The sequence below is a fragment of the Notechis scutatus genome, chromosome 1 (assembly GCF_049901735.1).
Source record: "Notechis scutatus isolate UNSWTSFEM ecotype Mainland chromosome 1, rNotScu1.2, whole genome shotgun sequence".
Taxonomy (NCBI): domain Eukaryota; kingdom Metazoa; phylum Chordata; class Lepidosauria; order Squamata; family Elapidae; genus Notechis; species Notechis scutatus.
The window spans coordinates 240,594,992-240,617,250 of NC_142009.1; the positions used below are offsets into that span (position 1 = coordinate 240,594,992).

At 37.3% G+C, this 22,259-nt stretch overlaps 1 protein-coding gene across 1 annotated transcript in view; it reads right to left on the minus strand.

Annotated features, from left to right (window-relative positions):
• The window catches only part of TRPM5 (transient receptor potential cation channel subfamily M member 5), a 46,311-nt gene that overhangs the window by 5,798 nt on the left and 18,254 nt on the right, over positions 1–22,259 (minus strand). Inside the window, exons 12-19 of the mRNA XM_087950876.1 lie at positions 22,113–22,258; positions 18,540–18,652; positions 11,507–11,599; positions 8,524–8,779; positions 7,388–7,506; positions 6,156–6,288; positions 4,922–5,096; positions 903–1,071 (exon numbers count right to left, since the gene is read on the minus strand). Of these exons, the coding sequence (XP_087807002.1) occupies positions 903–1,071; positions 4,922–5,096; positions 6,156–6,288; positions 7,388–7,506; positions 8,524–8,779; positions 11,507–11,599; positions 18,540–18,652; positions 22,113–22,258 (1,204 nt within the window). The remainder of the gene's footprint in view (positions 1–902; positions 1,072–4,921; positions 5,097–6,155; positions 6,289–7,387; positions 7,507–8,523; positions 8,780–11,506; positions 11,600–18,539; positions 18,653–22,112; position 22,259) is intronic.

Below are 22,259 nucleotides of genomic sequence, written 5' to 3' on the forward strand. Positions count from 1 at the left end.
AGATAGGACTATTTATTTAACTATCTGCACAAATTAGCTATTGCATACAACATGTGCAACTTTATTAAGAATTTAAACTTTGCAAGAGTAACATATTTACACATATTAATAATATGCTGAATAATATGACTGTAAGTCTTCATTTTAAATGGATTGAGAAGTGTCCTGATTCTATCAGCAATTCTTTTTGTGACAAACCTGGGACAACCAAATTTCATTGAAATGAGTGCTAAGGAAGCAGACCAGTCCTTGACTTTGAATCATTCAGATAGTGACCCACTCAAAGTTACAATAGCACTGAAAAAAGTGATACACTTATGACCGTTGCAGCATCCCCACAGTCACATGATCAAAATTTGGGTACTTGGCAACCAGCATATATTTACGATGATTGCAGTGTCCCGGTGTCATGTAATGACCATTTATGACCTTCCCAATCAGCTGACAAGCAAAGTCAATGTGGGAAGCTGGGTTCACTTAACAACCATGTGGTTTGCTTAAAAACCTGCACTGATTCTCTTAATAACCATGGCCAAAAAGATCACAAGATTGGGAATGACTCACTTAACAACTGCCTTGCTTAGCAATGGAAATCTTGGTTCCAACTGCATGGTTGTAAGTCAAGAACTAGTATGTAAATATGTCAGTCTAGCAAACACTTAACAAGAAGTAAATCACATTACACTTACTCAACAGGGTTTATTTTAAAATACAGAGCTACACTCCCAGTGTGTTTATTTTGCTACTGCTTTTCTTTGCAAAATCTTTTGTGGATTCCATCTATTATACACACACACATCCAAAAGATAAGTCCCAGAGTGGCCATGCATATTATTCTATCTGCGGCTATTGGATAGAAGACTTTTTATATTTTCTTATATAGACCCTCATTTTATACTTGCCTGAACATGGCAATTAAGAGATTCATAAGCAGCACATTTGTAACCAGTAGGAAAATGACTAAGAGTATTATGACCAGCCAATTAGCATAGGCACTGGGACATGAGAAGTCACTCGCTGTCTGGTTCCTCTGCTGACCCAATGTGCAGTTTTCAAAATCCATGCGAGATGCTGTGGTAGTGAAGTTTAAAAAAAAAAAACAAGAAATGAAGAAAGGAGGGAGGGAGGCAGGGAGGGCGGCAGGGAGGGAGGGAGGGAGGAAAGATGGTTGAAACTGTTAAATCTTCAGAATGATTTGCTAAAACAAAGTTCTACTACATTGAGTTTACAAAAGAATCAGGTAAACTGATGGAGCTGACACTCAGCAGTAGCATCTATAAGGGATAGGCCTAGGAACCAGAACTTCCAAGTGGAACAGAATTTAACAGGGAAGCAAAAAGAGATAGCAAAAGAGGACAATTGGACTTTGCCATTTCTGTCACAACTTCTGAAGAAACAACCCAGCCAAAGGACTTGGAAGAATCTGTTATAAACTTCATTGAAGTCACTGAATCTAATTTAAACCTAAATCCAAACTTTTTAGACTGATTTTCAAGGTGAAGGACTAGAATGGGCTTTTGTCATAGGTAACCAGAATGCATTCGTATTTGCCTTATGCTTCTGCCTTTGTCAATTTGTCAACTTTTACCCTCAACCACAACCCTACCTCAACCCATCCACCATCACCCAAGACTAGGCACGCGCGCTCCCAACTACCTCAATTCTAACTACTGCCGGACTTAAATGCAAACTACTCAATACAAGAAGCCTCGTGAATAAAATACCTGAATTTCTCATCCTCCTTAATACGGCTAACTTCGACATTATATTTGTCTGTGAAACATGGCTCAATGCATCTCTCCCGACTCCATTACCACAGTAAGAGACTATCATGTTTACCCATCAGATCGTGAAAATCGTCGAGGAGGTGGTGTTGCTATATTCTATAAAAATCCTTACATCTAAAAAATATCCAAGTTACCCAGGAGCTTGCCCTTCCTGAAACCATCATCTGTGAACTATCCTTAAATATCACAACCGATTCTTACTATGTTACAGAGCACCTGATTATGACATTGAACATGTAAACAAGCTAAATACATTACTAACATGGGCTACATCCTGCCCATACCCTTTTATCTTTCTTGGAGATTTCAATCTACCTCATATCGACTGGACCCTAAATAATTGTACAACTGAAATCATACACACAACCTCCTACAATGCTATTACAAATCTGGGACTGGAACAACTAGTAACCAACAACACTAGACTAAACAACTGCCTCGATCTCATCTTCTGCAATAGTTTGAATTTAATTTACGGAATACAAACTAAAGAACCCTTTTCCAGCAGTGACCACAATATGATTGACTTTTGTCTCAACATACGCCCACACAAAAATCACCTCAATGATGTAATCCCCAATTATAACTTCAAAAAAGGCAACTATGATCTTATAGACAACGACCTCTCATCCCTTGATTGGCAATCTCTATTCTCTGGATGCAATACCGTTGAAGACCATTACAACATATTCTTACTTGAAATCAAAAGAGTCATCATACTATATGTTCCAACAACAACTCCCAAAACAAAACAAAAAGAAGATTACCCATATCAATAAGGAAACTTCAATCCAAAAAGAGGTCACTCTGGCGGAAAAACAAATCTGGTCACGTTGCCAATTTCAAAACCGATACAAAAACTTATGCCACCAGATAAAGACCGAATGCACCAATTATCACATTAAACAAGAAGAAAACCTTCTAAGCACCAATTCCACCCGTGCTTTTTACAATTTTGTAAACAACAAACTAAAAGACTCAACGTCCATCCCTCCCTTGATAGGACCTGATGGTAAAGACTGCAACGACGACACCATTAAAGCCAACATCTTTAACACATTCTTCGCTCAGTATTTGTAAACAGCAATGGATCTTGCCCAGTATTTCCTAACCGTACCACAGATAACAACAATGACCTAATACATATCGATTTCACAGAAGACAATGTTGAAAAATCACTATGCAATCTAAAACCATCCCTATCTATTGGACCGGATGGAATATGTGCCTACTTCTTAAGAAAGCTATCCACTGCCATAGCCAAACCTCTAAGCATAATCTTTGAAAAATCTTTCAGGACCAGCTCCTTGCCTAACCTATGGTCACAAGCCACAGTCATCCCCATCTTCAAAAAGGGAGACCCAAGCCTAGTTGAAAATTACAGACCAATCTCCTTATGCTGCGCCACCTGCAAAGTCATGGAATCAATTATTAACCAATCCATCATCCTCCACTTAGAGACAAACAACCTACTCTCCAATAAACAATTTGGTTTCAGAAAAAAACTATCCTGTAATCTGCAACTCTTACACTTCAAAAACATATGGACGACACAACTCAACCAGGGCAAAGCAATAGACGCAATCTACATAGACTTCTGTAAAGCCTTTGATTCAGTGGTACACGACAAACTACTCCTAAAAATAAAATCCTATGGTATATCTGGACAACTGAATAACTGGATAGAAGCATTCCTATCAAACAGACAACAAATGGTCAAAATCGGAGAGTCCTATCAAATCCAGTACCTGTCAATAGTGGTGTCCTCAGGGCAGTGTTCTAGGACCAACTCTCTTCATACTCTACATAAACGACCTCTGTGATCATATTAAGAGCAATATGCGTTCTCTTCGCTGATGATGTAAAGCTGTTCAATACTACAGACAATACTGCTACCCTACAAAAGATCTTGACTATGTATCCGAATGGTCAAACAAATGGCAACTTCAAATCTCAACAAATAAATGCTCTGTCTTACATATTGGCAAAAAAATCAGAAAATAAAATACAAGCTGAATAGTCAAGACCTTGTTGATGACCCAAGCTCTGTAAATGACCTTGGAATACTCACCTCTAATGATCTGAGTGCTAGAGCCCACTGCAACTACATAGCCAAAAAGGCATTAAGAGTTGTTAACCTAATCCTACGTAGCTTTTTCTCTGGCAATATCACACTACTAACCAGAGCATACAAAACATTTGCTAGACCAATACTCGAATACAGTTCATCAGTCTGGAACCCTCATTACGTATCTGATATTAGCACAATTGAGAAAGTCCAGAAATATTTCACAAGAAGAGTTCTCCACTCTTCTACTCGTTGTAGAATACCTTATGGCACCAGACTTGAAATTCTAGAACTAGAAAACCTTGAATTACGCCGTCTTCGGTCTGACTTAAGCATGGTATATAAAATCATACATTGCAATGTCCTACCTGTCAATGAATACTTCAGCTTCAACCATAACAACACAAGAGCACACAATAGATACAAATTCAAAGTAAACCGCACCAAACTTGATTGCAGGAAATACGACTTCAGCAATAGAGTAGTCAATGTCTGGAATACTCTACCCGACTCTGTAGTCTCTTCCCCAAACCCCAAAAACTTTAACCTTAGACTGTCTACCATTGACCTCACCCCTTTCCTAAGAGGTCTGTAGGGGGTGTGCATAAGCGCACCAACGTGCCTACCGTCCCTGTCCTATTGTTTCTCTATTCTTTTATTTTTCTTATATGTACCCATCTCATGTATTCACAACTATGTATACACTTATACTTATTATCTTGTAAACAATTGACAAATCAAATAAACAAACAAACAAACAAACAAACAATTCTATTTTATGCAAATTATGGCTTTACCCACATACAACTAAATTTCTCTAGCTGGTATGATACAGTGATAGGGCTTATAATACTGTGCAAATCAGCACACTCTGTTAAGTTTTGAATTGCTCTATGTCTATCATGGTGAATTATGCCATTCATCATAGTGAATACAATAAAAGCATTACAGTACACATGACTTCAGATGTAGTGTAATAAGAATGCTGTGGACTGATTTATTATCATCTGCCAAAACCCCTTTTATTAAAAAGTAGGATTACTAAGGTACTGTAAATTAAACTCACAATCTATTTTATCCAGTGGAATTTGTCCAAATATTTGAAGATAGGGATGATAAAGGACCCTCCTGAAAATCCACTCAGCACGACTGTCATCAGGATAAAGCAACGCTTGCGTGGCTACCCCATACGCAATAAGCCACACGCTCAGGAAAAAGAGAAAGAAAAAAACATCCTTCATCTGTAAAAATAAATAAACAAATAAATGAAGAACTAAAATCTGAAACTCTCTTCCCCCAACATTTTGTGCCCTCCAGATGTGTTACAGTCCCAAGAATCTGGAAAAGCCAAGTTGGGGGCTACTGGGTTAGAAACATTCAAAGAGAATCACAATGGATTTCTTTTCCTTGTCACATGTATTCTCAAAAATTCTCTTTCATGCTGAACTAAGACTTAGATTTATTGGAAGGACGATTTTGATTTAATGCATGCTGTACAAATATGTTAGAATGCAAAGTTATTAGTCATATATCTGGTCACATTGAGCACACACTCAATGTACATCAGGACACTCATCAGCACACTCTGTTAAGTTTTGAATTGCTCTATGTCTATCATGGTGAATTATGCCATTCATCATAGTGAATACAATAAAAGCATTACAGTACACATGACTTCAGATGTAGTGCAATAAGAATGCTGTGGACACACACACACACACACACACACACACACACACACACATATGTTGGAAAGAAAAGTTTCCTTCTGTGGCTTTTGCAGAAGTTTCTTCTGCTGTAGTCAGAGTTCCCCTTTTCTTTTAACTTCTAGGACTTCCAACGGAGCAGAAGTCCCTTCAACTAGATTGCATTTAGAAGATGAATATAAGCATTTCCTAAGGGTGGAATTTCTTTTTATTTCTTCAACCTTACATTATACTGACTTCCTCTTCAAAACAGTGTCCAAGATAGCTCATTAAGATTCAAATATAGTTTTAAAAGTTGAGATAAAAAGTAAAAGGAAGCAACAAAGAAAAAAACTTGGCAGGTTTCTAAATGCAGAGTGGAAGACGTTGGGGAAGAGCCTTTTGTGCGTGCCCAGCAACTGGCACACTGACAGCGAGGAAATCTTCAACAGAATGTCTGGTAGATGTCTTAATAAGTTAATAAAGGCATATATGGGGTGGATGTAATGAAACTTAGACATTTGAAATTAATAGTATAATTTCCCCTGAGCCTGCTGGATTGAAAACCAGGTCCAGCCCATTTATTTTCATTTCTTTCTGCAATGTTGCACTTACCATTCTTTCCACAATGATAATCTTTGGGCCCAATTGTTTATGAATGGCAAAAATATGAATCAGTCTCAGAGTGAACACCATAAAATCAATTGCGAGTACCGTTCGACCATCGTGAAAGGTTGAGTTAAACATTCTGGAGGGTGAAGAAACATTCTTGTATTGATATTTAATTTATCCCTTGCCTTCCCTTTCTACCCTAATAAGAGGGATTAAGGCAGTTATTGTGAAAAAGGTTCAAAAATAAAGTAAAATAAAATAGGAACACAACAAGAAGGCACAATTAAAACACGAACACATAACTATTAATATGAGACTAAATCAGCTCAAACTACATTCTTTTCTAAATACAGGTGTAAATTTATGTTTCCAAAAGTCTATGAGCCATACTGAGAATCTCTACAGACCTCTATGCGCCATAGCTTGCAAATAATGCTCTCTTTATATTCCCAAGGAATAGTCTCTGAAATTGGGGGAATGCTTATAGAAGTCTCTTCAGCTAATCTGATCCAAGATCATGACAAATCACTAGGTGCCCAGAAAGCAATTAGCAACCAATGCTGGTTTTTCAGGCATGATAAAAAAAATATTTTTCACCATTTAGATATTTGTTTATGTGTTTATTTATTCCATTTATATGGCAGTCCATCTTGCATAACAGTGACTCTGGCTAGATTAAAAACTCAAAGAAATACAGCTAATTAATAACAAATAGCCTTGATGGCCCTGAAAAAGACTATACCAATAAGAACAAGCAGTCATCTACCTATATTAACAGCAATAGCTCTGCTGTTAATGTTTTGCATTGATTGAAATTTTCCAGGTATTCTCTGAATTTTACAAGAACTGAATAGTTATTCCTTGTTTTCCCCCAAAACATTTCTGATTCTGAACTAGGGATCTTTTCATAATTTTCACTTAATGTCTATGGTCATCCAGGTCATGTTTGTCCCAAAGATCCTTTTTCAAGAGACAACTAGAAGATGTTTCTTCTTTAGAGCTGAAGAAGCTTCTTTGATGAGAAGCAAAATGTCTTCAAAGAAAAAACATAAAGTCCAGTTGCCTCTTGAAAAAGGACCTTTGGGTCCACTTATGGTAGTTATCTCCCATGCTTGGCCACTTTGTGCCTTTTAGGATTTTTTTTCTCAGCACTGTATCATCTCTTCTCTTGCTACCTGTAATATCATACTTTTTTTAAAAAAAGGGAGGGGGGAGAAACATATGAATCCACATACCTGCAAGTGATTCCAGTGATGAACAAGGAAATCGCCAACATATCACACTTGTTCCAATTATCTTCTACGTAGAGCTTGAATTTTTTTATTAGATTCATGCCTCCATCCACAAAGAAACTCTGCAAGTTAAAAGCTATTATCTTAACACTTTCATTTCCTCATCAACAGTTCAACAGTTCAACAGTTCAAAATTGAGTATGAAATATATGACAATTGCAAATAAGGATCACTTTTTTCCTAGGCTTCCTATATGCATCTGAATAACTAAAAGGTCTTTCATTCCTGAGCATCCCACTGCTTGGAAAATTATTTTTATAGGCTTAGATGATCCACTTGACATAGCCATGTTGTTCATTCCAACCTATACTTAGCTTCCCAAGATGGAATCTATGAAACCTGAAAATTAATTCATTGATTCTGAACTATACATTATACAACACTTTATTAGACTTTGTGGTTATAGGAGACTTTTGTGGGAGAGTGGGACTCTACCTCTTTAATGTGCTTGCATTCTGACAAAAGTCTTCATACTCTAGTGTGACACATCATGGAAATACTTGTGAGTCTTTATTTGTAATAACAAACCCAGGAGCAATTCATCACTGAAGCTACCAGATTCTCACAGTTGCGATGGAATAACTGCTTAATTTTAAAACTCAGCATGGACTAAGCTAGTTATTTGCATGGGATCTTTCTTGCTGACTTTGTTTGCAGCAATGTCCTAAATCCCATTCAGTTTTTCCTGTGCCAAAATGTAATGAATTCAATCAATATTGACCGTAGTTCAGGACTTTTTGCATATCTGCAGCTGAAAAATGCAGATATATGCAGTTTCTCTTCAAAGGGGAGGAAGAGGAAAGGATATGAAATAGTTGAACTAATGCAATAATTTATTCTTATCAACCACTTGCAGATTTCTACTTCCTGAAGCCATTAATAATCTAGAAAGACCCATTCTTTCCTCTTGGCTGTATAAATCTTTCAGCATAGAAACTCCAGTCTGGATCAGGATGCTAGTATCTATAGTAAAATGCTAGTTTTTTCTTCTTGCTTTTCCTGCCATGTTCTGGTTTAGAGAGGTCCAGTGACCTGATAAATTTAGCAACACAGCAGACAGCACAGAGTAAATCACCCACCTGTCTGATTTCTTCCAAGACTAATGTAAAGACCCAGAAGTAGAGTATGTTCTCCTTTGTAGCGGGACCTTTAGGTGGAGGTTTAAAATCCACTAAGAGGATATAGGCAAATAGAAAGAGAAAAGCAAAATACATAACAACGTTCCCCATAAAAACTGTAATAGGAGCAGTCCAGAATTTTTTCCAGCGTGTAAACATAAATGTCACATAGACAATATTCCCAGAGGCAGGTTCTGCTTCTAATCTGGCATCAGTCCTGCAAAAGTGAAAGAACAAACCCATAGCAATGCATTTCTTGACATGAATCTGCCAAAGGCTCAGACTGGCTTTACAGAGATGTTGATCAGTCTATTTTCCCCAAATTCTTCCATAAAAATTAAGCAACTGCATCCAGTTAAGTTTTCTCCCCAATTCAATTATAATTGCTATATTTAAATAGATTTATTCTCCACCTTATCAAAATACCGGGATACTTAATGCATCTTTTTAATAATGACAACCAATGATATCTTAACTTCATTGATATGAATTAGATTGCTCTCATTGATTCCAATGGTAAGTTGATCAACAGATACCCAATCTTTTTTCCCCTGGGATTCAGATCATTTCGGTACAAGTTCATAATGTTTCAGGAATGAGTTCCTAGGGTCCATCTATTAGCAATAGCAAACAGCATCAAAAGAACTGATGAGTGCAAATCTCACTGCAAGTCAAATTTACATATCTATGAATACCGTAGTGGTGGCATCACATTCTCTCTAAAGTGACCCTTAATGAATTGAAAAGATATTTACATCTAAACAGCATGTCTAATCTGCATTTGTGATAATGTATGAGCAAGCATAACCAGATTTATGATAACAAACATCTAAATATGTGAATAGATGTAATGCTATTTGAAATGATATTTCATGGGAGGTGGGAAAAGGTAAAGAAAGATGCTCCCGAGGTCAGATAAGGGGGGAGGACAGCTGCATAATGGGCAGAGAAAGCACCTCAGAATGGATCCTTCCTAACCTATCGGGCTACAAAAAGTGACTATAGGATATCTGTACTTTCGGACTTGTAAAATTCTGTTAACATAGACTTACAATAAATTAGAATTATCTCAGATGCTTGTGTTTGCTGTCCATCTACCTAGGAAGGCTGACAATAGCTCATTTAATGAAAACTTAGGTAGTGGGCGGCACAATAGCATTTGAACCCTGGAAATCTATTTAAAATACTCCAGAATAACTCTCCTTGAATGCAACATAGCTTTCTTTTGAGTTGACAGGCACAGGGTCGAGTTTGTGAAAGAGATTCACACTTCTTTGTCTTAATTGACATTAGCACTCTGATACCAGAGCACCCAGGGTTGAGGAAAGGGGTTATAGAAGCCTCTATAGGTTGAATGAATATCCAAATAATACCAACAATGGAAAGTCAATGGACTTTGAAATTAATAGAGCTATAGCAGAATGACCGCCTTGTTTAGAGACAATACTTTGATTAAATTTCTTGTGACTTGGAGACCACTGTTTTTTTCTTATCTTACAAGATAAGGAAAAAAACAACTACTTTGGAATTTGAGGACAAGATTTGATTCAACTAGCAAAATAGTGTAGCTTTTTAAACATACAGTTATTCATATTTCATAATTTATTGTGTGTTCGATTAAAATTAAGAGAGGACACTATGATAGCATACTTTCATTAAGACCTTGTAATGAGGCTTCTGATGGATTTCATCTGATATAGCATCTCTTTTGATTATTTTATATTTATATTGCTGTTCACAGTGTGAATTTATATTCACAATGTAACTGATGGTGAATGGTAATGAAAACTAGGAGCTGATTCTAAGGAGAAGGATGTGTATAGAGAGAAAGCTTTAGAATGAAGCTCAATGGAACTGACTCCTACTGCAGTTTTTAAATTTCCCCTGGCACTTTTATTAAACATTAAATGTAGCCATTATAAAAAGAGCAATTCTTTTGAGCTCTGGGTGAGCAAGTCTGCAGTGAGGTTATATATACATTTGATATGAGTGCTCATCCCAACCATTCCCCAAACAACAAACTAATATTAAAAAACCGCAGTAATAATTTCACTGCAGGAATATCAGAAGCAAATATGGTCAGAGTGGATATTGTATTAAAATTCATCATTAAAGAAACAGTGGAGGAAGCAGACCTCAAGCTGCCTTAGTGTCTATTAGAGTTTGGCTTTTTTTTCAGCATATTAAAAAAACCACAACCCATCTCTTTGTACTTAATGGATCCAAACTTCCCAACATATTGGATTTAGAGCTTGCTATTTATATTTAAGTAACACACCTATAACCATCTATAACCATAATTTTGCTATTGTTCTGTTTGGAGGAAAGCATTAATAAGGCTGCTTCGTTTAACTAAAAAATTTTTTTCTATATCTCTGCAAATAGATTTCTGCAAAAAGGCATTCAGTCAGAACTGAAGAAGATTCTTGGATGAGAAGTGAAACATCTTCAAGTAAAACAAAAAAAAACTCCAATTGCCTTTTGATAAAGCACCTTCAGGATAACCATGACCTGGATGACTGAGTATGTCCATAGACAAAAAAGGCATACAGTTCTAGCTTCTAAAGACATAATGATAAAGACCTACTGCCCCATGAAACATTTCAATATATGCAAAAGGAAAAGCTGCACAGTTGCAACTTGTGGAAGGGCCCTGACATGCTGTTCTTTTCTCTGCATTCTGCAGCATTTGTGCAGGTGGATTTTCATACTCATAAAAACAACTGTTAAACATAACAGTTAAAAATAACAAATTAAGGGATTCAAATGTCTGGTAAAGTATAGCTTCGACATTGTAAAGAAAAGTACATCCTTCATCAATTTTAGATTATACTCTATAGTATATTTAACATGGTTGGATGGTCATAGCAATTACAATTAATAAATGCAAAAATATTTAAAAAATATTTAAAAAATATTTCTAGAGCCATGTATGTAACCTTACTTCGTTTTTGTGTAGGACAGCAAAGTCCTTTCTGTATCAAGACTGTCAAGATCTTTGAATGACTCTGAATCCTCCACAGACTGTGTCTCCTCACTGCAAAGAAATAGTTTTTATGCTTAATGATATTGAAAACAAATTTGTTTTTTCACAGTTGAAGGGACAATACAATTTTCATTTTTGAGATTATTACAAAAAACTTACAGCAACAGATACTCTCTTTGCATGTTTTTGAGCCATGCTTTAAAATAATACACACAAGAGTAACTACAGTATATTACAAAACATTACAAAAATGTAAGAATTGATCTGATTAAAATTTACCTCAGCATAAAATTAAAAACAAAATTTACCTCAGCATAAATGACAAATCCAAATTAAAACTAGCAGAATCATCCTTCTGAGATTTTTAATATGTAATTCAAATAAATCTACACAGATCATATTGCATCTAAATAGCCTGGTGGAAAATATACATGTGAAGCAGGCAGTTATGGTATACTTTTTGCCCAATGAACTTTAGAGTTGGGGAAAAGAACAGTTGTGAAGTTCCGGAAGTACAATTTAGATTGTGAGGTATGGAAGCTCGAAGCAATTATCTTAAGATAGGGGTATTTTCCCCCTTAAAACAGTGGCATTAGCAAGAGCCAAAATTTGTGCCATCTTGCTTATTTGGATGTCTCCAACCCTATGGATGCTCCCTCTTGAAGGATACCATTTTATGCACAAGGTTAGTTAGCCCAAGAGAAGACGAAAGTTCTCAAGATGTGAACAAAATGAACCTGTGCTTCATAAGATGCAGGGACAGGCAGGTTTCTATACAAGAGATGCACATTCTTTCTGAGACAAGTTCAAATCAGGTGCTGATACATCACTCCAAATAGAATATATAAAAAAGCTTTCTGTCAGTGGTGCCTTTAGAAACAAAAGGGAAGTGAATAGACATGTCCTGTGGTGCCTGTGGCATCTCTGAACTCTGAAGTCTGGCTACAAATTTGTCAGTACAGATTTGTAGTAAAAAAAAGTAGTAGTAGTAAGTAGTTTGAAGTAAAAAAAAGTAGTAGTAGTAAGTGGCCACCCTGGAGCTCAAAACTAAAGAAAAGAGGCATTATAGCAAAAGCAACACAGGAAGCAGCTCTCCATTTAAAGAAAAAGAAACAAAGGAAGACAGAAATAGCTTTGAGGTCCTAATGGGTGAAAGCTCTAGTTATTTAGGGAAAGAAGAAGAAACAAGACAGCTGAGCAAGAAAGCCAAAGGTAAAACCCTGAAAGGCCGAAGTGATGCGGTTGTGGAATATAGAAAAAAAAACCCATACACACATACACAAAGAAATGTGTTTGGTTTTCCTCTGCCCGAGACTGAAGCAAAATGGCAAAAATGCATATCTATCATCAAGCTTTTCCCTATTGCTTTAATGGTATTTTATTCAAATTGATTTCAATTTTTCATTGCACTGATTTTATGGATGGTAAACTGCTTTGATTACCCCTACAAATAAGGAAGACAGGACATACATTCAACAATTGCACAAATACATTGCAGCTGCACCCTGCAGGAAGAGAAGAGAAGAACCACTGTAGTTGACCTTTATACTATGAAGAGCAGGCATTGTGGCCAGATCTGTCAGTGCATGAATTATTTTGGATGCTAGAAGCCAGAGGTGGTATTCAGCAGGTTCTGACCAGTTCTGGAGAACCAGTAGGTGAAATTTTGAGTAGTTCAGAGAACCAGCAAATACCACCTCTGCCTGGACATTTTACAGTATCCTTCCCCTGCCACGCCCACCAAGCCACACCCACAGAACCAGTAGTAAAAAAAAATTGAATCCCACTACTGCTAGAAGCACAGATCAGAGTAACTTATCAAGTCCATTCCTACTTATTTTTGAATGGACAAATACTAATGCCAAAAGCAGCTATGACCACATCATCAATTAGAAATAGAAGAGCAGCATTTTCTGCTGCCTGATAGTTTGAATGCTTCTCCTTTCAATTCTACTGCCTCCTTTGATTGCTCCGATTATATTCTAGCAAATGTTTTTGAACAAAACTTAGTGTAAGTTTGATTTAATTTGAAGAAGACTAAGATTCTCATATTCTACATCAGGGGTGTCAAACTCGCATTGTCATGGCAACATCATGTGATGTATCATGACTTTTTTCCCCCTTCACTAAACCTGGCATGGGCGTGGCCAGCACGTGATGCATCCAGCCTGCAATCTGTAAGTTTGACAGCCCTGTTCTAGAGGCAAACTCTTAAGAAGTAAGCCTACTTCAATTACTTCTGGCCATGTTACATCTAGTCTTTCTTTTTTTTTTAACAAAAGTTTTTTATTTCAATCTACACATACACAACAATACATTAACTGTGTGGCATCAATATATCATACATTTTAGTATAAGCAAACTTAATAATCTCTTAATATCCACATTCATATTAAGTCCAAATCCTTCCTTGCTTATTTTCAACTTTTCAATACTCTCTCCTAATGCCAACCACCATATCAGTTAGATGTACCTAATAATTTCATTATTCAATTTCCTCCTTAATTTTTTTTTTAAATAAAAAAAATCTCATTTGGCAAGCAGTATGGTTCCAGGTTTCAATTCAATACAAACATATTTACCTATTCATTTTGTTTGTTCAATTTCATATCACATTAACCTTATTAGTATTAAGTATTAAACTTATCCAATTCCAATTCATACTGTAACTTATTTCATTCATTAGAGTATTCTCATATCTTATTTTACAATGTTATTTGAAATTCTCATCTCATTTCTATATTCATTTCCCAAATTACCTTTATCTGTCATATTTGCAATTTTATCAATCCTTAATTTAATTCAAAATTGTCCCCTCTGATTATTAATTCGAGCCAGCCACCTTCAATCTACCTTGATATACCATCTCCCTAATTACTATATAATGCATATATATATATATATATATATATATATATATATATATATATATATATATATATATATATATATATATATATAGTATTCAGCTTTGTAGTATTTTCCACGTCATTGTAGTTGTGCTTTTAGTAGCAACGTTTCAGCAGAATCTCATCTGCCATCATCAAGCTTCTGTATAGTGTTCATCATGAACACTATAGAGATGAACACTATACAGAAGCCTGATGATGGCAGATGAGATTCTGCCAAACATTGCTACAATTTTAAAAGCACAACTACAATGACGTGGGAAAATACCCGAACAAAGCTGAATGAACACTATACAGAAGCCTGATGATGGCAGATGAGATTCTGCCGAAACGTTGCTACAACTTTAAAAGCACAACTATAATGACGTGGGAAATTACCCGAACAAAGCTGAATACCATACAGAGAGAGAGAGAGAGAGAGAGAGAGAGAGAGAGAGAGAGAGAACATTCCAGAACTTTCCAGAAAGAATATTCAGGGCTAAATGTCACAAGTTTTTTCTGTTTGCAAACTTTCATTCTTCTTGCTATTTCCTAGTTTCTGTTTTTCTTAGCTCTTCCAGTACATTTGCTACCCTTTTTCATTCTAGGAACTACCTTCTACATCAATGTAATAATCAGCTCTACTTGCTGGATGATAGATAGCACTTCTGACTACTTACATACCAATAAGCTCTGTACACCAATAAACCTTCTTTTAGAATTTTTTTATTTCAATTCTCTATCTAATCTTTAAACCTCTTTCTGCTCTGGGTCAAATAACTTTTGTGGAATAGCGAAAAGTTTCATACAATGAAAAGGATGTTCAGTGAGAGAAGTTACGAATAAGGTCAGTATTAGAGATCATTCTTGAGGCTGGTTCTTTCATGAAAACAAACTGAGTTTGCTTTAAGAAATAACATTATGATAGGAAAGCCTACCGTATATGCCGGCGTATAAGGCGACCCGGCGTATAAGACGACCCCCCAACATTTTCACTCAAAATATAGTTTGTTATATACTCGCCCCCTCTTCCGCACGCCTTCCACTTTTGCACTTTTTTTTTTTTTTTGAGGCACTTTTGTGCCAGTGGAAGCGAATCCCGTGAAGCCGAAAGGAGCAGCCAGCCTTCTCCCAGCTCCCAAGGAAACGAGGCTCGCACCGCCCGAGCTCCGCTGAGGTATCCGGCTGGGGCTGTCAGGAGTTGTTACCGCTGGCGCAGCCACGCTGCTCCAGTCCCGCGTTGCCTCGGGAAGGAAAGGCAAAAGGAAGAGCCGCGGCGGCGCTTTGCAATGGCAGCAGCGGCTCCTGGTTTTGCCTTTCCCTTCCCGAGGCAATGCGGGACTGGAGCTGCACGGAGCCGCGCCAGCGGTAACAACTCCTGACAGCCCCAGCCGGATACCTCAGCGGAGCTCGGGCGGTGCGAGCCTCGCTTCCTTGGGAGCTGGGAGAAGGCTGGCTGCTCCTTCGGCTTCACGGGATTCGCTTCCACGGTGCGCAAAGTGCCTCAGCCGCGGGCAGCCGCAGTGCTTCCCAATTACTATTTGCCGGTGTATAAGATGACCCGGCGTATAAGACGACCCCCCCAATTGGAGGCATGTTTTTCAGGGCAAAAAAGTCATCTTATACGCCGGCAAATACGGTAAGTTGCACAAATCTATCAGACCCAGTAGCATGTCCTCCATAATGGAGATAAAGTAAATCAAGTGAGATCCTAAACTGCATGCATCGAAAGAGACAACTAAACTGAGAGAGGATGGAAGTGATGAAAGTTTAAAGCTTGTTACATAGATAAAGGCAAAATTCTAAGTCTTTGGGACAAGAAAAGCAGATGAAAGGATGAAGTCACTCTGCTACTTATCTCGACATGTATTGCTCCTAGTGGTCTTTAAGCTTACATACTCAGAAAAGTGATGCATGGAAACTTAATCCCTTGACTTTATCACTTCCGTAGCAAATTTATTTTAAAATTGACAGATGGGAAAAGCAGAATTCAGACAGAGCCCAACTTAGAATCCCTTGGAACTGAAAGGAAAGTGTACTTCTATGTCTACATTTATGCACCATCCAAATGCAGTAGAGGGGAAATTGGATGGAAAGACAGCTTAAAATACAATAGCAAATTAAATATATTAAAAGGTCATTAGGGAGTGTCTGTACCTCAAAGACATTTGCAAAGAAATGTCATGTATAAAAGTTTCTATGCAAATATGCCACCCAAAATCACTATGAGTTGAGCAGCCTATAAATCAACATTTGATTTATAAATTAATAAGTATCATAGAAAGCCAAGTATGGCAGTTGGAATGCTTAGTTTCAAAGAAGAATACAATACTGGAATAATGAAAACCTGCTGTAACGGAGAGATCTTGTAAAATGCAATCACTTCTGAATATGGCTTTTATAATAGGCTAAGGTGCCATGTCCTGGGAATAATATTGTTCTAAACCTTGAGAGGACATAATGTTTTGCTGGCTAGAATTCTGAAAATGTGAACACTTGTTCATAGCATTATAATAGGTAACAATATAAAGAATCTCAAATAATTTAATAAAAGTATATGATATTTTTCCCCTGATTAAAAACAGTGAGAAGGGAATCTGAAAAGGAACATCACTTTGATTACCCTGGTGCCAGGAACATAATTGCATACTCCAGTCACAGAGAAATAAGAAACTTGTCATTCTGAACTATCTTTGACCATTTGTTTCCTCCCTAGCAAGAAGTAAAACAACAGCATAATACGCAGAAATTAAAACAGGAACTTTCTTTCTGATTGCATCTGGAATTCTAGGAAGAAATTCACTACCCATTTATAGAATAGAATTCTTTATTGGCCAAGTGTGATTGGATACACAAGGAATTTGTCTTGGTGCAGATGCTCTCAGTGTACATAAAAGAAAAGATACATTCATCATGAGTCAAGAATCATAAGATACAGTACTATGCAATATGCAATCAAATAATACTAGAAAACAGTCAATAAAAATCGTTAGGATACAAGCAACAAGGTTACAGTCATACAGTCATAAGTGGGAGGAGATGGGTGAAAGGAAGGATGGGAGGATTAATAGTAATCGTAATGCAGACTTAGTAAATAGTTTGGCAGTGTTGAGGGAATTATTTGTTTAGCAAAGTGATGGCGTTCAGGAAAAAACTGTTTTTGTGTCTAGTTCTATCTATCATAAAGATCAAATAATCCCTATTCCTGCCAGTATGGACATGACTCAGTGATAAAAGAATTACTGTATTTCCAAATGACTAAGAAATAGTTTTGTTTATTTCCAAGTAATCTGAATCTGGTATTTCTCACTGGGTATTTCTCACCCAGCTCTAGATTCTCCAAGCTGTTCCCCTTCCAATGCCAATCAGATACTGCAGGGCTGAACTCTTGCATTAGTCGTTCACCTGGACAAAATGTTCTCATGATCTTTTGGAACTATTACTGTCCTCAAAGTTCTAATTTTCTTCACTCATGTCTTGGTCTTAATAAGTTCATCTTTAAAGAGAGAGCAGAAGTCAGGAACAGAGGGATAAAGATTGTGAGTGACAAGAGAGTTTGCTTTCTCCAGTACCATGATGTTGTTGTTGTTTTTTAAAAAAATATCTGGGTTGAGTATATTGTTTGAAATATATTCTAATTTCAGGTACAAAGAGAAAAATTGTCTCTATAAACATGTTTTAAATGGAGAAAGTAGAATATTTTGCTTCCAGGATACAGAAGGAACATATTCTATTGCCATTTCAGTATTTGCAGGTCACTGTTAAACTGGTGAAATAGCCCTGATAAGAAACACAACCAGGAGTACCAGCTGTATCTTTATTGTAAGGTTATGTTAACAATCTTGCAAGTCTCAAGGGTTCTGGTTAGGATTTAGGGTCTCACACTTTTACTCTCCTGGAAACTAGGGAGGGTCCTTTCTGAGACCCTTTTACTACCCTTCCTTCTTCAGACTCAAATTTCATTTTTCAGACTGTTATCTAGGATGTGGCGCTTCCTCCTGTCTCCTGTCTCCCAAAGCCATTCCCACATGCCATTACAATCAATATGCTTGCATTCATTTTTTTTTTCTTCCTCTTGGTGCAAAAGAATCTATGGTTCATACCTGAATGAAATCAAGTTGGTGTAAATCAGGAAAGGGCACCCAAATCCACAGATCAGATTCAAAATTGGGGTGGATGTTGACATATCTCCCCACCAAATTTTTGTCAGAAATGCCTGAAATTTAGAGAAGATAGATGTGAAAAACCAATGATATAATAGTACAATCAAAAGGCTAAGAAGGAAACAAAAGGACCAGAACACAGCCAATAATAGCAGCCAATACCAAAATTAGCAGGGATTACACGAGACAAGCAATTGAGCAGAAAATAATACCCTGATCAAGAAATTATCAAGGAGGAAACTACACCATATCAACAATGGCAGGGCGTACTACTGCTTTTAAACAGGGATCAAAATCCACACTCACTAGCATGAATGACACTACTTAGTTGGGTAATAAAATGTCTGCAAGCAAGCAACCAATTTCAGAAAGTACCAAGGACTCCCACAAATGATACACAAATGCATTTTACTTTGTTCAATAAAAATTATAATAAAAAAAGAAAACAGAGTAAATCATAATGCTTGGCTCTTTTCTTAAACTCAAGAGCCTAGAGCTATTCGATGTAAATGTGTTTTTCAACTTTTCACCTATCTCATAGGTTCCTCACCACAAAAACTTCAGGACAATTCTGGAATGAGTACGAATAGTTTTGAAGGAAAACAAGACATTTATTTCGTAGCCAGCTGTTTCCTCTAAAACTAACTCTTGAAGCTAGCCAGTCCTGCATTATCTCTATGAAGCTATTTATTTAGAAGAATCAGACTTCTTTTGTTTGAAGTTGAGGACTATCCTTTCTTTTCTTTTTTTTCAGCTTCTGAGGGTCTTATTTTTATTTTGTTTATTTTCTATTATTTAAGAAAATGTATATGTCTGTCTACTCACTCTCATTGACTCTGGCTTACAAAAATATTTCTTATTTTTAGATATTCTTGTACCTATTTTATCGGTTCTTCCTTTTAAAAGGCAAAAAATGAAGCTACTGTAACTTGCAACATAATGCTAACTTTGGATGACACAATTTTGGATGGCAAAAAGTGGCATTGGGCATGACATGTATACTAGGGCTGCCCATTCTTACTGTACAGGAACACCCATTTCACTGATTTGCAGAGTCCCTTTAGGTAGAATTTTTTTAAAGTGGTGAGGTGGGTGGCTTTATAAATAACTTTTTAAAATGAAATGTCTAAAATAAAACAATAAAATAAAATGGTCTTGCTGCTGTTGGAGTCTTGAAATAGCTTTTCTGTTGCTTTGTATCTACAGCTTTGTAATTTGTAAAATCTTCAATGCATTGCACTTAAACATTCACTATATGTGTTTGTCAGCCCCACTAGATGAAATTAGAAAATCAACTTCTCAGGAAGACTAAAACTCTACAGAGATAGGCCACTATAGAATCTTGCAACTCCAGTTGTGCTTTTCTTCCCTTCCTTCTTTTATCTCAGGAAACTGGGGAGGGGGTGTGTGTGTTTGCCTCAGTCACTTCTTAATATTATCTTGCTTGCCAGGACCTCAAGGGTGTTCCAGCCCTCTTTCTCTAAGTAATGGTTCTTACATATGTCCGCAAGAACATCTCTCATTAGTGTCTATAATGCTTTAATTTCTTGCAGGCTACCTTAGGATTCTTGATGAGCTGACAACTCAGAATAACGCTCTTGTTTATTTATGGAACTTATTAGCCAGGGGTGGGATTCAAATTTTTAAACAACCGGTTCTATGGGCGTGGTTTAGTTGGTGGGCGTGGCTTGGTGGACATGTGACTGGCTGGGTGTGACTAACTCATCATCACTCACATTGAGGCACGCATCTCTTCACCTGGCCTCTCATGACTGTGGGGATGCTGCAACAGTCGTAAGTGTGAAAAATGGTCATGTCACTTTTTTCAGTGCTATTGTAACTTTGAATGGTCACTCAACACAAGCAAAGTACCAACAAAGGAGGGGAAAAAACCTCCAGAGAAGTTCCAGAGACAGGAAGTCTAGTCCTGCCAAGAATGTAATAAGGGTTAACAGAGAGGCAGTTTCTGTAAGCAACACCAGAATGTTTCCTTCCTGCCTTCCTTACAGAATTAGACCAGTAATTTCTTCTACCAACCGGTTCTCTGAACTGCTTAGAATATTAACAACCAGTTCTAGCGAATAGGTGCGAACCTGTATAATCCCTCCCACCCTGTTATTAACAAAGGACAATCTTCATTGTTAATATGAGTTCATTGTTAATATAACTGAGGAAACAGTCAGTCATTGAATGAAGCTATAGATCAGGGCTGTCAAACTCGCTGCCCACAGGCTGGCCATGGCCACACCTGGTTTATCGAAGGGGGAAAAAGTTGCAATACATCATGTGATGCTGCCATGATGATGTGTGTTTGTCACCCCTGCTCTAGATGTAAAGATAGATCGGGTACAGTAGTTATCATTTTTTCACAATGCTGAATTACATTATCTCTTACATTCCAATGAGAATATTTTATCAATTATTGTTTCTATTCTTAGGTATTATAGGGTGGAAAGAGTATGTTCTTATTTTAAGAAAACAGTGGTATTACTGTCATATAAGGGCTCGCTTCCGACTGAGTATAATATATGACTTTAATAATTCTGAAAAAATGATCTGCAAGCCCCTCTAATATCTGATTCCACTGTTCAGAGGAAGATATGTGAGAATGTGAGAGTAGGTCGAAGTGGCTGTAACTTAAAAATAGAGGAGACATGTGTAGAGAGAGGATGAAAGGAAAAGGTCACTTCAGGTGGTAGATATGAAAGAATCAAGTTGTTAAGGATCAAAGGAAGAATGTCTTCAGAAGATGGACAAAAAAAGTTGGATGCTGAACCACTATCACCCTGACTCCCATTGGCAGCTACCAGACTCGTGAATCATCAAAGCAAGGGCTTGGGGAGATAAAAGGGGTCCTGAAGCCCATCCACTCTTGAGTTTTTCTAGGTCTGGACTTGATGGCTTCTATCCCTAACCCTGGGTAACCTAATTGAAAAGGAGGTGGATTAGTGGGAATGAGCAGTGAAAGAGAAAATGTACATTGTAACCAGTAAATATTTGAGTTCATCAGGTCTCTGTATATTCCATCAGATTTTACATGCTTCAATGCTCGATTGAAAGTGATTTGCATGCATTTCTAATCAGTTTCCTGGTTGTTGACCAGGTTTTATATTTCATACCCTCTTGCTGCACCTATTTGAAAAATCCAGGTAGAGGCAAGGTGGGGAGGTTGTAAGATTCCTGTGCCTCTACAGGATCCCTATGCACAAGTGAGTGAACATAAGTCAGATCTGGGCACAAGCCAGAGGTAGTATTCAGCAGGTTTTGACCAGTTCTGGAGAACCAGTAGCGGAAATTTGGAGTAGTTCAGAGAATTGGCAAATACCACCTCTGACTGGAGATTTTACAGTATCCTGCCCCTGCCATGCCCAACAAGCCACACCCACAGAACCGGTAGTAAAAAAAAGTTTGGATCCCACCACTGGTACAAGCATAACAATGTTATCTTCTTTTTTTTCTGAATTGTGGATTATCCAACACCTTCAAGAGAGGGACACCTTGAAGGGTACTCACTTGGACCCCATCATGTGCAAAAAAGTACTTGGCATCTGCTTCTGTGGCCAAGTGGAGACAAGTTGTTTTGCTCCAATATCGATTCTTCCTCACCAGCAAATCAAAAGCTCGCTCTTCACTGTCATGGTAGCATTCGCTGAACAATTC